General features: G+C 36.4%; 1 protein-coding gene across 4 annotated transcripts in view; it reads right to left on the bottom strand.

The window, feature by feature from the left end:
• Nucleotides 1-17,370, bottom strand: part of FAM13B (family with sequence similarity 13 member B) — an 80,579-nt gene extending 63,209 nt beyond the window's left edge. For 2 of the 4 annotated variants that reach the window (XM_016160612.2, XM_016160614.2), the window contains exons 1-4: nucleotides 17,085-17,370; nucleotides 7,061-7,227; nucleotides 5,636-5,827; nucleotides 4,993-5,205 (exon numbers count right to left, since the gene is read on the bottom strand). In XM_016160612.2, coding sequence (XP_016016098.1) covers nucleotides 4,993-5,205; nucleotides 5,636-5,792 — 370 coding nt within the window. In that variant the 5' untranslated portion in view covers nucleotides 5,793-5,827; nucleotides 7,061-7,227; nucleotides 17,085-17,370. The remainder of the gene's footprint in view (nucleotides 1-4,992; nucleotides 5,206-5,635; nucleotides 5,828-7,060; nucleotides 7,228-17,084) is intronic. The other 2 variants (XM_016160613.2, XM_016160615.2) reach the window with 1 other exon arrangement.
• Nucleotides 17,371-17,600: the final 230 nt, after the last annotated feature.

Here is a 17,600-nt window from a genome sequence, read left to right as displayed (position 1 = left end):
AGAGAAGCAATTTAACCTTCTAATAATATCAGTGATACTTTTCCACTTGAATGAGAAAACAAGGAAGGAAAAGGGTTAAGAGTGCCTTTCTTCTTCCCTTGATTTCCTGAAAACAATTAACTTCAGTAATATCAGTAGAAATAAATAAAAAGGCATTCTTCACATTTGCTTTTCTCCTCTAAGAGGGTGTTGGTTTCTGTTATGCAAGTAATTTTCAACTAGCAGAATCTAGGCCCTCTGTTTATCATGTCAATGAATTTTCATTAACAAACTAGGCCTGTATCGACCCCATTAATTGGTGAAGGACCCACTTTAAAAAGGTAATTTCTCAGAGGTACCCTCAAAATGAAGTAATTTACTGCTTCAATAGTAAAACCCAACTTTTTTTTTTCATTTTATGTTTCTTCAGGTTCTTAAAATTAATTTAAAAATTAATTCTTGGTAAAAAAAAAAAATTCTTGATAGTAGGTTATATCATATTACACAGTTCTACCAAGTATCACACATCTGCTTTGTTTATCTTTTGTCATTTCTTTAAATTTCCCCTCCTGTAATTTGGCAATCTGTACCAAAACTTAAAACGTGCATACCTTTGTTAGAGCATTTCTTCTATTTCTTATCCTAATAAAGATTAATGAAATAAGAATGTATTTATAGGAACAGTCATCATAGCATTGTTTTTCATATACAAATTTGGAAATGATGGAATTAAATAGAATACCATGCAGCATTAAAAGTTATGTAGAGCCGAGTTTTGGCATTAAAAGATTTGCGACTAGGTCTTGAGTATGGCAAAAAGATAGCAAAATAACCTGAGGAGTAATCTATTTTGTAAAATTGTATATACATACATATTACAAAAATGTCTATCCGGAACACACTTAATCCAAATGTTAACAAAATGGTTACCTTTGGATGGTGGAGTTTTGTCCATTTTGTTCACTACTCTATTCCTAACTACTAGAATGAGCAACATTAGAACATAGGAAATATTTTTTAATGGGACTTTATGTCTTTATTTTCCAGGGTAGGCTCTACTCTATCTTCTGATCCATAATGTAGACTCACTATTGATATGGCTGTTTCATAAACCCCAAATTGGAACCCATGACCTGACATAGATGACCAGTTAGAATATTTTAACCTGAGCATATCTATTTCACATCTTCATTTTCAATAATAGCTTGCTCTTAGGCTGGCAAGGAATTAAGTTATTGCAAATAAAGTTGATATATGCAATTCCTCTGAAAAATTGAGGAAAAAATACCCTCTTAAAATCTGAAAATCTTACTTTTACAAAATGCATACAGAAGGCGCTCATTTAAATATTTGTCAAATAAGTGAAAACTTTTCTGTATTTATGTTTTAAGGAAAGCTGCAGTAATCTCACTGCTCAGAGATTTTCAAGCCAGCCTTCTGCAAGGTGTGCGAGGTTTTGTTATTGAGGACATTGACCACCTGTTTAGCCATTGATTTAAAAGTATTTTTTTGTTGTCGGTTTTGATGTTTAGGTTTTTTCTGAAATGATAGTGATAATTTTGAGCAGGTTTATTCGCGCAAACAAGTACGCCCTTCCCCGCCTTTCCTGCATCTTGTCTGTCCTTTTGGGATATGGTTTCTGTGTCCATGGAAGTAAAATGTTCACATATGGATAACCACATATTAAATGTAACCATTTTACTCAGAAAAAAAGAAGTTTATCAGAAAGTCTATAGTCACATGAGTTTTACTGAAAATCTAAAATGCAATCAATAAGAGTGGTAGTATTTTTTTAATACTACCACTGTAGCCATTCAAACACAACAGGTACTTTGATTTTGTAATTGGATGGAACAGTACCAGGGTTGTTTTTTAAATCATGTCATATTAAACTGGTGGAAAATTTTAACCTAAGCATTTAGTAGAAAAGGATTAAGAAAATCACATATATCAAATGAAAAAATATATGTAATTAACATTATCAATATGATGACTATAGCAACGCTAACAAAGTCTACATAACATCTTGTCTAGTTCTGTAGCACTTATCACCTAAAATACCCATATTCTTATTTTGTTCACCAACTATTTCTCTTCTATGTCCCCTTATGCCCTTTAGAGTTTTAGCTCTATGATGGCAGACATTTTTATCCAGTTTTGTTCATTGCTGCATTCCCAGAATCTAGAATAGTGCCTACCATATAGCAGGTGTTCGATAAATATTAGCTGACTGAGCTGATGGAATGGTAAGATTGACAGCAATGCTATTTTTACTTGAAATACAGTCTAGTTGCTCTACTTTTGTTTGTGCACATTTCTACTACACAAAAATATTTATACCTATCAAGCTGTTTCTAAAGTCTTCAAATGAGGCAGAGAAGCAATAAATATATATTTGTACATATATATATACACAATGTTTTTGTATATATCTATGTGTAAATATATATTACACATCTGCTTAAATTTCTTTCCTTTTGAGCCTACTTCCCAGTTAAATTATATCCTGGAAAAATATGTGTATCTATCAGACAGGTTTCCCCTGACTAGCAATTCTTTCAAGCATCATTCACAAAACTGGGAACTGTATTTTCTACCAAAACATAATGTATAAGTAGTTGGACAAACCATCATGTCAACCAGTGGTTGACAACATTTGACAATCAATGGAATGGTCGTCAAAACCTGGGAGAAAGGGGTGCCAGTAGCATCTAGTGGGTAAGAGACTAGAGAGGCAAGGGACCCTGCTAAACATGTTACAGTTCACAGGACAACTCCCTGTAATATAGAATTATCCAGCCCAAAATATCAACAGTGCCAAAATTGTGAAATCCTGGTTTAAATAAATGATCTAATCACATCAGAAATGCCACGCTGCAGTGTCCTGCTACCACAGAAAATGAAAACTACTTTTTAAAAACACTTAACTCAAATGTAACTTCAACAATGCTCCCTTCGTGATCTTAAAAGCAATAATATTCTCATGTATTTGTGAATGTTCATTACCATATTTATCTACAATAGAGAGAGGAATCTTAGTCCAGAGACCTAGACACCTTTCCAAAAGAATGGTGAAAGGATAAACACAATAAAATAGAGTGTATTACAACAGAAATGCAAACATCACCTCAAGTACTACCACAACTATCTGCATACCTATTAAAATATTGGTGTATGTGGGTGTGTATATGCATACAAACAAATGTTAATGCTTATAAAGTGGGAAATGGATGGGAATGGTAGATTTCTCATATTATAATATGAAAGATTTATGGGCCACAAGCATTTTGCACTTTAAATTCCTTCAAAAGTGAATGTTAAAATAAGAATAATTAGTCAGATGCATATTGTAATTCCATGAATGATAACATAGTGCATGATGCTGTTGTACTTTTAAATGAATACCAATCAAAATGACAATCCTAGTGACAACAGTTTCTGATAGTCTCAATGAGTCAATGACTTTATTAAAATTAAATCTTATTCCAATTTTTCTTTTATAAATTTTAATTCAAGACTGAAATAGTACGTGATTCTTGGAACTTTAAAGACTTGTGTACACTTCAGCTAACACAGAGAACATAGAACCCTATCACTATAGAACAAATAGAATGCCTCTAGCATCAAAAAGAGCTCAAAAAAACTCTAATTCATCAGTTTCATTACATATTTAATGGATACAAAATGCTGATTAGGTGACTTAATATAAACACTTGAAAAAGCCTCTACAAGGAAGAAATAAATTCAGACACTCAAAACAAAAAAATGTAATATTTGTTGGGAGAAAAAATAAAGCTACACTTTGAAAAAAAGGTGACATTATTGATGACACTTCATTTTGAAACCTATCTTTTGAGCCAAGTGGCATAGTAAATGAAATTGCATCAGCTAACCATTTTTAACAAGTTCAAAATAAGCCCTATCATCTAGCTGTACAGAAAAAAAAAATATGTAAAAAGGACAAAAAATATCACTGTATTGACCTTTACACATCAGAGGCATCCACTGATTTAAGCTCAAAGGTGTTTAAAATTTAAGTAGTACAATGGATAGATATTCCCAACAGGAAATTCACCTTTTCTGACTGCACACTGCTTAAGGGTACACACAAAGATAACAGAAAATGTCCCACTATGACAGTAACAGGCATTAAGGAAGTAGTTACAATGTCTTAATGCCATCGAATTTCTCTAGAAGCCCCAATTCAAAAAGTTAGAGAGATGTCATAATAAAAAAGCCAGAAAAAAATTTTAAAATTCAAGAAATATATAGTATTACATGCTGACTTTATAAAGTTTCCTGTATAATAAAACGTGTCACTCCATTACCTACACATGAATACCACTTGGCTCTAGGAACAGAAGCATTTCCTCACATCTTGTTTCTTTTACCTTTTTGCCTACCTCTATCACTTTTACTTTTCTTGCCCCTTATTCCACTACAATAAGCCTTACTTTTAATCAACAAAAAAAACTAAACCAACAAGACAAATAAATTTTTTTCTTTATTTAGTTTAGAGGTTGATGTCCAATTTGATATTTTATTTTCCTCAGGCAAATGTCTAAGAACAAGTTTTAGGTATGTTTTAAACCTAGAATCAAAATTGTCTTCTGGTTTTTATCTAGGAAGTTCTATCAAATCAGGGATAAATATCCTATAATAACATCACCACTAAGCAACACCACTGGCTATTATCACACTTTCTGCCACACATTCGACCTTATATGTTTTTTCTTTTTTCCTATCCCCCTACTCCTTATTCTTGTCTCCTATCCTTCCTCCTTCTCATCCTGTATCATAGGCTTACTAAAACCAATTATAAAAAGTAAATAGTACTACAAGAATCTAAGAAGTTGCCATTCCCTTGATTAGTCATACAACTGCAAAGAGCCTATGTCTCCAAACAGGAACATAAGAAATTAATCTTAAAACTACTATAATTACCAAGATTTCTAAAAGATAAACACTTGGAATTAATGTTAAATGAAACTGTTAAGAATCAAATTTTGTTACCTTGAGAAAGCTGCATCAAGTGAATATGCAAACTGCCAGGGATAACAGGTTCAGGAAGTTCTTGAAGAAAAAACCTAAGGAGGCTAATAGCAGAGGGAACATCTGCTTCCTTAACCAAATCCACCTCTTCTCCACTGTCGTATCTCTGCCGAAGCCACTCCACTGTCTCAGCATTTCCATTGACTTGAAAAAGTCCTTGTTGCTCCAGACCTCCTATATTAGTTTAAGACAGAAATTAAGTAAGCTTCAACCTCAACTACTTGGCCGCATGTTTATTCTCTAATCAACTTAAAATATTCATACTTTTGGAAAGCCATTCTTGGCTCCCCTGATTAGGCTAAACACCTTTAAATTAGACATCTAGAAGCATACTAACTCTGTCCGGAGAGAGATTCTATTTTATTCCATCCCTTATGATCCATAAAAATACTATTTCCCCCTCCCCTCCACTAAAATATGCTCTAGGCTGGGCATTTCTAAGTATAAAACACTAAAACATAAAAAGAATTTCTATTGTTTTTTCTCACTATATTTTTGACTTCCTATATGTATTAAAAAAAAAAAAAAAAAAAGCTACAGTCAAAAAGGGGTAAGTTGTGTTTATTAAAACAAAGGCCAGCCCTCGAAGTAAGGAAATGTATACCATGTTCCTCAATATAGTCCACAACGTGGCGGACTATGAACGGAACCTCATTGTCTGGATGTCCTCCCTGCTGCAGCTCATCGAGTGGAATTCCAAATATTTTGTTAGCAAGAACGGAGTTGCAGTTACTCAAGGAAGGGGAGGAGCTCTTCCTCATATCTTTTTTGCAGCCAGAAATCAAAGCTGTCTTTTCTGCCAAATGAAAAACAACAACAAAGACTATAATGATTAACAGGTGGCAATATGACTAATACACATTAAAGAAAAGGCTTTACCTCAGTGTGTTCTATTAAATACAGGCCCATAATGTGTTCTACAAATAAAGCTCAATACAATCATCTAAGCATTTTCTCTACCATGTAAGGTTAGTTTTAAATACTCCCGTTAACACTGGCATACTTATCAAACAAGGGCAAAATTGATCATTAAACTTAGCAAAGGAAATTAATGCCCCAAGACAAATTAAGGGACAAATCTGGCTCCCAGAAGACCTTTACTGACAAAGCTATTAATGACACAGGTAAAAAGCCAAATCTAATCATTTCTGGACTCTGCTACATGAAGCTCATCTAATCCCTCCATTCATTAGTGCCCAAACAGGAAAGAATCACTTTTTACATAATGAAAGCCTAATAATCACTTTTTACAAACAATAGGCTAATAGGGACAAGGTTAACCAGTTCTTATTTCTATAGGACAGAAAAGACATGTTTTTATAAACAAAGGAAATTTTTCAGTTCTAGACATCAACTTTCAATGAGAATGTTCTTTTATCAACCCTGTTTTATAATTATTCAAAACAAAAAGCTCCACGCCCAGTCTAGTTAAGAAGAAATAAGTTATCTGACTTAATTCTGTCAGAATTATAAAGCAGCAGTGGGAAAAAAACAAAGTTTCCAATATCTAAAGCCTCAAAAACCAAGTAATCCCAAGAAAATTTTGTTTTCTAAAATAAATGTATATTACTTTATGTGGGAAAGGAGTATTTTTTAAAAAAAGAAACTTTCCCAAAAGTTGATAATGAACAAAATGACACAAACTGGGCTTTTTTCATCACCCCAGAAAAACAATTCCTTTTGCACTACAAGAAAGAGAAAAGAGCAAAAATATTAACCTTCTCAATATTCTGAATTTTACAAAAAATAAGATCCATATACAGAATAGATGTACCCACTAGATCAAGAATGTCACATGACTGGGAAACAAATCCATGCAACTTACAGAAACAGTAGAAATTAACTTAGGGACAGCAAAACGCCATAAATTTTTACATAGTTTTAGATAAGCAGGATTCATTATTCAACACATCTGATGCCAGCTAATGACTAAAACCTCATTAACAATAAAATAGTAGTAACAGGAAGTAAACCCCAAAATCTCTGTGAATTTATATAGGATGGGATAGTTACCATTTTGAAAACTTACCTTTGAGTACTTAAACACTTAAGTTTAAAAAATGGACTCTGCACCAGCTACCCTCACTGAGCAAACATTCTTTTGTCATTTATGGCTGTTTGAGATTATGGCAGAAGATCAGCCTGTAGTTCCTCATTGAAGAAACACAGAACTCGATCAGTACTTCAGCAGTTAATCTAGAAGAAGAAGAAGAAAAATCTTTTAGTTTCCCACATCTTTAACTGTGAGAAGAGACTAGAATTAGTGAGGTTCATTTAGGAAGGTGCCTATACTGAAAAGCATTCTTCTAAAAAAATCCGTGACGTAGAGGCAAAATCTTGCACAAAGTTTCAAATTATAATAGCTAACCAAGGTAAGACCATTCTGCTAAAAATCATATAAAGGAATGGCACAGGAAAATCTTTGACAGTACACATCTTCAGGGAATACACCATTCAAATAATCCATTTTCCTCAATGGAGCCCTCATTTGCATACATACATACCCCACCCAGTTTCATTCCATCCTCCTATACTCAGAACTAAACATGGAAACACTTTCGGATGAAAGAATAGAAGATGATTTTAAGCTTGGAACTGCACTTAACTGCATTTGATTCTTTTCTTTGTATACAACAAACATTTTATTACCAAGAACTAGTTGTCTGAGCTTCCCAATTCGAAGAGGCAAGTAGTACATGTTGGAAAAAATCAGTTAACCGACCCAGAAGGGCGTGCATTCAAGTTATCAACTTTACTATTCTGTAGATATGACCCTGAACAACTTCTGTGTCTCTAAGCCTAGGTTTCCTAAGAGAAAATAATATCTATACGCCTGTTAAGTTTAAATGAGATAACACATGCATGTAATACACAGAGAATCAGTTTCCATTCTCTTTCTTGCACAATGTTAGAAGGCTAGCAAGCAGGTTGGAGAGAGAGGGGAGGAAGGGGAAAATCTGTTTGGCAATGTGTTTAATATTCTGTAAATTCTAGTTGTCTCATCATCCTCTGTGAATTCTCGTAATCCATTTTTAAAAACTTTTAATAAGCTCAGTAAACTACACTGCAACATTCTGCTTATGAGGGTTCACGGTTCAGGTAAGCAAGAGAGTATTATCATTCAGTGCAGTTTTTAAAGTCTTATTAGTAACATGTACCTCTAGGAGGAACATTAAAAACTGAGGGGAAGGAAAACCACATTCCTACAAGAAATCTTCAGTAGATGATTACTTCCAAAACATCTTCATATGCTTGGTAAAACACGTAGCCTATTCATCTGATAAAACAACTTCAAAGTCAGTCATCCCCGCTCAGTTATAACCATAGGACACAACCCACCCAGCTCAGATAACAAATCCAAGGATGCTCAAGTACCTTATATAAAAGGGCACAATATTTGCATATAACCTATGTGCATCCTCCCTCCTCCCATATACTTTAAATCATCTCTAGAAAATTTATAATACCTAATACAATGCAAATGCTATGTATATAGTTATTATATTGTATTGTTGAGGGAATAATGACAAGGGAAAAAAAAAGTCTGTACATGTTCAGTACCAACCATTGCAGACCTGAACACCAAAAAACACTGAGTAGCCAGCCATCTTAATGATGCACAAAATTTACCTCTGACCGACTCTTCCCACGAGTCTTCGTTTATTGTACATCAAGCAAATCCCCCTTTTCTTATGTCATGAGAGTATCAACCTGACTTTTAATGTAACTTCATTAAACATCTTGTCCCTGAAGTTAACTTCTCTAAAGGATCTATATACAGTCGGCTCTCTGTATCTACAGGTTCTGAACCTGTGGATTCAACCAATGGCGGAATGAAAATACTTGGGAACAGAGATTAAGTCTGCACACAATTGCTGTGTCTAAGTCAATGAACCAAAGCTTAAGAAAAAGAAATGTACCCCTGCTCCATACATTCAGCTTTTCATTGGTGAGCTCTAAACAGTTCACCAAAGCAAAGGAAAAGGCACCTCTTTCATTTTAACTGAACCAGGATGGTACTACGAAAGTTGCCAATATGCTAAATTAGTGGTTCCTTCCTAGCCTGAGAAACTGACAAGGCATTGATGTGTCTGAGATCCTTAACAGTATACCAAGAAAACAAAAAGGCTGAACACATCTCAACAGCACATAAAAATTATCTGTCAAGTGTTCATTGATGCTTACTAGATCAGAAAAACAAAGTTATTTATATCTATTATTAAATTCATATCGACTTTGCCCTTAAGTAATTTATCAAAGCATAATTAAGAATTTAGGACTAAAAAGAGTGCTCTAAAACTCAAAAGTTTAGGAACATCTGTGCCTTAAAAAAAAAAAAGTATAAAGGATTTCTTGCAACTAATTATCCCTATGCCTAAGGATCTGTTCATGTGTGTGCACCTTAACACCGTACTTGAGAGGACAATCCTCCTCCATGGTGATTCTACGAAACTGCAGTGAACAGTGGAATCAAGCATATTTTGCGGTACTACACTTATAAAATTGTAGTACTAGATATAGCATATATATTTCAGAGACTGAAACTCACTAAATATAAAACATTTCACCTCGAGAGACAGCTCATCATTCCTTTTCACAAACTCTCAAAAGGGTTTAATGGCCACACTCAATTATTTTATACCTTCAACCAGGATTTCAAGCTATTCAAATCAAGACAAAGTAATGAAATTTGGGAGGGGGTGGTTTTAAAATCCCCCATGACTAAGCCCTCTCCATCTATTTTCCTCACAGATCTCTATAATAAAACCTAACCTGAATTTCCCCAAACAAAATTCCTCAGTTGTTTTTTCCTGCCTAGTCTTGGACTCCAAATTTTTTAAGCAGGAAAAAATTATGAGCGCAGCTCTCATCTATGTATGTATATTTTTAAAGTAGAGTAGTGAAAAATATACTAGTATATTTTGCTCATAATAAATGCATAAAAACATTTTATGATTAAAAATAGAAACAAATTTTAATACTACACATACACACACACACACACACACACACACACTACTTAATAGGTCATCTGCACATCCAAAGTGCCACCACCTCATTTTCGAGACTAGTGACGCAGAGCACTGGTAATCCAACTTCATCTGGGGATGGAAAGGTTTTGTTCAGTATACAGAATGCAAAGCCACAACCCCAATTAAGCATCCATGAGAGCCTGGAGTAGGCCTCTGTATGTTTAATAAGTTTTTCATGTGATTATAATGCACACAGTTTTAAGAATCTCTGGCATACAGGATAAACTCTAAACTCCACTGCATAGCCTACAAGTACTTCAGCTACCAGTAAAATCTCCTTTCCTGCCACCCACTCCTCCACATCACTCTACTCTCCTGCAATACTTAACTACTTGAAATTCACAGTCCACTCCTCTCAGGCCTGTTTTCTGTGCCTAGAGCCCAACACCATGACCAACTTCATCTTGTTCACCAAACTTCTTATGATCTTCAAGTCTCAACTCCAACTTCCTCTGTTAAACATACCCTGAATTCCAGAGGCAGAGTTCTCCTTTGCTCCTAATGCACCTCTTACCTTTTCAGCAATTATTCCATACAACTTAAAAGTATGTCTGTCCATCAATAAAAAGAATCCTTGACGGCAAAACCCTGTCATTTCATCTTTGTATCACCAAAAGTCTCACACAATGCCTAACACATAATTTAATTCTTAAATATATGATGAACAAAGACATAAATGAGAAGGAACTGATACTGGCTGTTCGAAGATTAACAAGATGGGGCATCTGCTTAAGTGATTAAAAGCTGCCATATCTACTTCCAGCATTAACCAAAGAATATCAAATCATAAAAGGAAAGCAGCTATCATTTATGGACTACCTATAAGCATTTTACAAGTTATTCCTCATACACAGAATAATGCTGTGAAGCAGGCACTATTCCCCCTTTTACATGTACTGTGAGCCTCCAGTCACTCAGCTAAACTTCAATATTTATAAATGGTGATGCCTGAATGTGTCACTGGACCTAACTGTGAAACTTTCTAATGAAAGTTACTTAAGTCTTAAGAAACCAGAACATTAAAATGAACAGTAATACAAGGGCAAAGGAGTTACTCTCACATTTACTTAGAAACCAGCCACAATCCTGATTCAAAAATCGAAGGAGATCATGAGGTACTTGGAGTTAGTCTCCAAGATTAGATAAAGAAATTTCCTCAAAGGATAACCTTTTGAGATATATCATCAGTCAGGTATATCAGTATATTTAAAAAAAAAAAAAAAACACCAGGAAAGAGTGGTAGAGGTATGTTTGATCCTACTTATGAAAGTATGAAGAAAGGTGACACTTTAAATGCTTGTCTCCTGATTAAAGGGTAAGCCTGTAAAGTACTAGAGTAAGATGACTCCCAAAAGGTTCCCTTTCCCCATATTTACTTTGATGTAACTGGTCCACTAATTTAGTAGGATTTTCTATTAAGTCAAAGTGAATATATGCTATATTAGATCTTCCCACTAAATATTAGCACAATGATTGAGCCTTAAAAAAAAGGAACTATGATTTAGAAGGTAACAAAATATCTGAGAACACATATATGCATAATAGTGAATATCTTCTACTTAGTTATGCATGTGCATATAATCTCAATTTTGACTCTTCAAGACTCCTCTATTCTAGTAATCTCTTCTCCATTGAAAGCATGCACACTCAGGGCCTACCTTAGACTAATGAGTAAGGTCTTAAGAAGACTAGCTTATCCGTTCTTATTGCTCATTAATACAAATCTACAACACACTTCATTTTTTTTCTGTAAGGGGTATTAAGGGTAATTCTACAATTTGCTCTAGCCAAATGGATCTCCTGAAGTCAGAACATTTCTTTTTTGCACAGATTGGTATAAAAACTGCTCTGGAAAAAAAAGGGGCAGGCAGCTAGAACATGAACAACAAAAAAGCACTGACTATACTTATGTTTATATGTCTTCTCCACTACTGTGAACTTTGAGAGCAAAAAAATTCGCTTCATCTTTGTTTTTCCAGTTGTGAACATTAAACGACAGCAGAACTCCAGTATCTGAACTGATGCGATAATTTCTGGTGTACTTTTCAGCTCATTGCCCAACTGAGTCCTTACAACCTCCCCTGTGAGATAAGCAGGGCAGATAACTCCCTTTCTCAGAAGAGAAACAAAAAAAATCTCAGAGAGCTGAAGAAACTGGTTCAAAGTCACTGATCTAGTGACTAGAACTCTAACTCTGTTGTCATTTAGGTACATGTTCTTCCAGGCAACAACTACAATCATCACTGAAAATTATGTTTAAAATTTCACTGAAATGCACGAAGCCACATAGAAGGTAATTCATAAAACACTTAAGTATTTTGTACTTACTAGGCAAAAATCATCATTCAAACACTAGACTACTCCTTAAAAGAAAAAATTTACCTTGAAATTATTATTTTCAAGTGATTCTATAACCAACCATAAATGGTCTGCTTCCCCTATAAAAATTCTCTTATCTGATCCTAAATTTGAGCTCCTTTGCCTCTCCAAATTTGTAATCCACTGTGACTGGTATTTGTTCCAAATTAGGACCACAAAGCACCTCTCCATGCCCTCCCCGCAAAATATTAAGTACCTACTATGTCGTTGAACAAGTGGTTTTTGGTTTGATTTTTACTTTTCAACTGTATGAAACAGCTGCTTAATACACTAAAGCAAAAATAAATATTTTAAGAGTAAGAAAATAACTCAGTTTTTCCAATTTTTCTATTCCTGAAAAAGGCAATAATAGAAACATGACAGATGTCTCTCTGAAAACTGTTCAAAAATAAAGAGGTAAGAATTATTATTCATCATATACACAAGGAAAAAAATATATACACTAGAGCTAGGTAATAACCTGACAGAAAAGATGTGAGTTATTTCCTTTTCTAATAGAAATTCAGTAAATTTCATTAAATTATGTCAACCCACTGCATTTTCCTAAACCTAAGACTTTATACATGCTGATTCACTACCTAAAACACTCTCCCCTACTTTCTCCTACTCATCCTCCGCTCTCACTCAAATCCCATTCTTAAAGGGACTATCTCTAACCCACTCAATCTAATGATCTCCCCTGTTAATTCTTCTCAGGGCATATCATTTCTTGGCTCCAAAACATCCATCACAAGTTTTATTACATATTCCTTTCTGTATTTAATGTCTGTTGCTCCCAAGAAAATATAATAACAAGTTCCTTGAATTCCAGTGGTGGGTTACTGTTTTTGTTTTTTTGTTTTTTGTTTTTTTTAAAAAAAAAAAAAAAGGCTTTATTAAGGTATAATTTGCATACCATAAAGTTCACTCATTTCAAGTGCACAATTCAATGATGTAAATTTACAGAGTTATGTAAGCATCACCACGTGATTGCTTGGGTTTTGCTTCTTGATTTATTTCTGACATTTAGAAGGACATAAATAAATATATGATGCCTGCATAAATCATCTGATAATAAGTTACCCTTGAAATCCACTACTACTAATATCTATTTAGTGTACTATGTGATTATGAGTTGGTGCATTAAAACTGCCTTTACTACATTCCATTCCAAACAGCCTTCATTATTTTCATTTCCAGTCAAAGTCAGGTCTTCATAAGTCCTTAAAGTGAACCTACTCACATATTAGCCTACTGTCTCACTTGTGGAACATTGACTCAGGTCAAGTTCATCAAGTAACCCACTCTTCTGCTCCTAGCCATACTAACAAAACACTTTATAAACAAAGAAAAGTCCAGGAGCAGTAATCTTACTCACTGCTGAGGAAAGGGTCATCACTTAATGGGTGCACCTTTGTAATAGTGAAGTGATGGAAATAAGTCTTTGGTACTGATATATATCTAGATGAGATCTAAATTTAGTGTCTTACTAAATAACTGGAAACCTCTTTCAAATATAAAATCAATCTCTTTGCTCTTTATCCATGTATAAAACAGAAATTTTCTAAAATTTCAGTACAAATAGTTCATTCATTTTCAGAACCAGAATGGGGGATGGCTCCATAGTGTAGTGGTTAGCACGTCTGCTTTACATGCAGAAGGTCCTGGGTTTGCACCCCAGGTGGAGCCACAGACCATACCCGGGGTGTGCCAGGCCCAGGGGTGCTCGCCCCAAGCATGAGGGAGGAGACGCCCCGCCTTCAGAGATCTAGTTCTTAAGGGGAAACAGCAACATCTATAGGTCAGGGGTAGAAGTGGGGGGTGGGGAAAGGAGTTAAAGGGGGGAGGGGGAAGAACCAGAAAGTTTTCAGATTTAATAAAAGATTTAATCACGTACAAAATAACTTCAGAAAGTTATTTTTAAATACTTTTTTTTAAAGTAACTCAACAAAGAAGAAACCAAACTAATTCAAAAATGAGCAAAGGGCTTGAGACAATTTTTCCAAAGAAGATAGAAATGAAAAGATGTTTAACATCACTATCTCTAAAGGACATGCAAATCAAAATCACAATGATACCAGTCGGTCCCATCAGTATGGCTATTATCAAACCAACCAACCAATCAACCAACAAAAAGAGATAGTAACAATGGTTGGAGAGGAGGAGATAAAGTAGAGAAATCAGAATCCTTGTGCACTGCTGAATGAGAATGTAAAAGATGCAGCAGGCCTGGAAAAGTTTGGATGTTCCTCAAAAAGTTAAACATAGAATTACCATATGATTCAGTATAAAGCCAAAGTATATAAAGTTGACTCTTGAACTACTCAAAGCTAGAGGTGCAGACACCTGAGCAGCTGAAAATCCACATATAACTTTTGATTCCCAAAAATGTTACTAACAGCCTACTGTTTGTTAACCAAAAGCCTTACCAATAACATAAAGTCCAATAAACATATTTTACATGTTACACGTGTTATATACTGTATTCTTACAATAAAATAAGCTACAGGATAGAAAATGTTACAGAAGAGAAAATAATTTTGAGTATTTATTGAAAAAAATCAGTGTATAGTGGGCTTGTGCTTCAAACACATGTTGTTCGACGGTGAACTATACTCCTAAGTACATACCCCAAATCCATTCCTACATATAAAACCAAAAGAATCAATCAAAAGCAGGGACTCAGACACTTGTACACCAGTGTTCATAGCAGCATTACTGTGTGAAGCATTACTTTGGGCTTCACAAAAGCCAAGAGGTGGTAACAATTCAAACACCCATCAACAGATGAACGCATAAACAAAATGCATAAACAATGGAATATATTATTCAGCCTTAAAAAAAATTTTTTGATACACACTACAACATGGATAAACCTTGAAAACAAGCTAAATGAAATAAGCCAGACATAAAAGGACAAATGTTATATGATTCTACTTAGATGAGGTACCCAGAATGGGCAAATTATAGAGAAAGCAGAATAGAAGTTATCAGGGCGGGGGGGGGGGGGCGCCGGCAAAGGGGGAAAATGTGGAATTATTGTCTGAAGAGATTCTGTTTGGGATAATGAAAAAGTTTTGGAAATAGACAGTGCTAATGACTGCACAACAATGTGAATGTACTTAGTGCCACTGAACTGCACACTTAAAAATGGTTGAAATTACAAATTTTGTTATGTATATTAACAACTTTTTTCAAAGTATAGCTACAGCAATTTATACTATTATTTCCCTAATATTATAGTGTACATCGAAGGAGGAAGCCATACACAGACTGAAATTATTCATAAATGATAAAAGTATTTGTTATTTTACTGGTGGAGAAAAACTGAGAAGTTGCAATGCATGCATTTCAGCCATTTTCTCCATCCTAAAACAATGGCATTCTAAAACAAAAAAAAACAAAACAAAACAAAAAAAAAACAATGAAACATTTACTTCACCCAATGAAGAATTTTATGACACTGTGACATGCTTTTTTACATCTTTTCGAGGATTTAAGCTGTGTCACAGATCCCTAATTGGTAACACAAATTGGAGAAAATAGTGCCCTAATTTTAAAAGAATCACAGGTAAAGAAGGGGCTCCTGATGGATACACAAATAATGACCAGTTCATTCAATTCCATTCAACAAGTACTAATTAAATGCATAGTATCTGAAAGAAAGCCAAGCCAAGTATTCCAAGGTTACAAAAAGTAAAGTTGATGACACAGACTAACATTAACCTAGAAGTCAATATCCTTTAATGCCTGTGTTTAAAAGTAAGTGCATTCCAGTTATTTAATGTACACAGTCGGCAATACTGTGGTTCCGGTTATTATTTCTAGATTAACAGCAACTTGAAAGTAAGGTAAATGTCCAACACTTTAGGTACTTTGTTCATTGATTAGACGGCATAATAGGGAATCGAATGAAATTCTGCAACTGCCTTTCTAAAACTCAAGTTTTTTATTTTATACAAACAAAAGTTTACCAATTTCCCACTGGGCAAGTTTGCCAACAGATTCAATTTCCTATAACCTTATCTCGGAAACGAGGCTCCCCATCCGAAACTCAATGCTGTGCCCTCTCTGGCCTGACCTATGCAGAGTGCATTCTAGACAAGTCCCCAGAACAACATCAGCCCAATTTTGGCTATACTCTCTAAGCGATTTAAGGAAGTCAGCAACCACTCATCTCACGTGATCTTAAAAAGGGGCGCAGTTGAGCCCAGAATAAACCACAATCCTTTTTTTCTGCATCGACTTCACTGCCCAACACGAAGGAAGTGGGCAGGGAGATGGCTCAGGTCCGAGGTGCAGGGAGGCTTACAAACAAGCATGGGTTGCTGTGCCTTCTTACTCTGGGGGCCTAGGACGTGAGAAGGCACACCCGCTCACGCGCACTGCAGCGGCTGAAAAATCGAAGACTGCCACACCCCCACCCCCCGACACACAGCTAGGGGCACGGCTTCATCTCCTCTCGCTTGAGGGAAAAAGGGGCTATCTCTACAAAACGCCCCACCTGCGGGGCACTGTCCAGGATCCCCAGCACCCCGACGTTGAACGCGGCTGAACCCGGCGCGGGTGGACACCGCGGTGGGGGGCGGCCGAGGGGGGGGAGGGCCACGGCGACTGGCGAATCGCGCATGCGCAGATACGGGTACCCGCCCGTTCTCCTACCGTTGGAACCGCGACGCCCCGTTCCTCGGCCGCGGCCGCTTCTCCAGGACCCGCGGCGACGAAAAGAGGGCGAGAACTGAGGCCCCGAGCGGCTCCGCGGCCGGCGAGCCTCTTCCTGAGGCAACCGCTGGCGGGAGGCTAAAGCAACTGCTGAGGCGCGGGGCCAGCCCGATAAGCGACCCCCGGATGCCCCCGGCGGTGGCGGCGGCGGAGACGCGGAAGAGGGGGCGGGAGCTGCGACCGAGTCAGCGGCTGAGGCGCAGAGCCTCCCTAACGGCGAGCGGGAGGAGAGCGGAGGGCGGAGGGCGGGCAGGGGCCGAGCCGGACGTGACGTGTGTGGGCGGGGCGGGGCGGGGCAAGCGCGCCGCGGGGGCGGGGCAATTCCACATCCCCTGGCGTCTATGGATGGGATTTAGAAACGCCGTGCTTCTCCCAAATTTGGGCCCTGAGTTAGCGTACTAGAAACCCGGCGCGGGCTGTGGGAGGTGTCTGGGGGTCCTCAGTCTGGGGTGGTTG

Source organism: Rousettus aegyptiacus, unplaced genomic scaffold (assembly GCF_014176215.1).
Source record: "Rousettus aegyptiacus isolate mRouAeg1 unplaced genomic scaffold, mRouAeg1.p scaffold_m13_p_7, whole genome shotgun sequence".
Lineage (NCBI taxonomy): Eukaryota > Metazoa > Chordata > Mammalia > Chiroptera > Pteropodidae > Rousettus > Rousettus aegyptiacus.
This window is presented reverse-complemented; position numbering and strand designations above follow the sequence as displayed.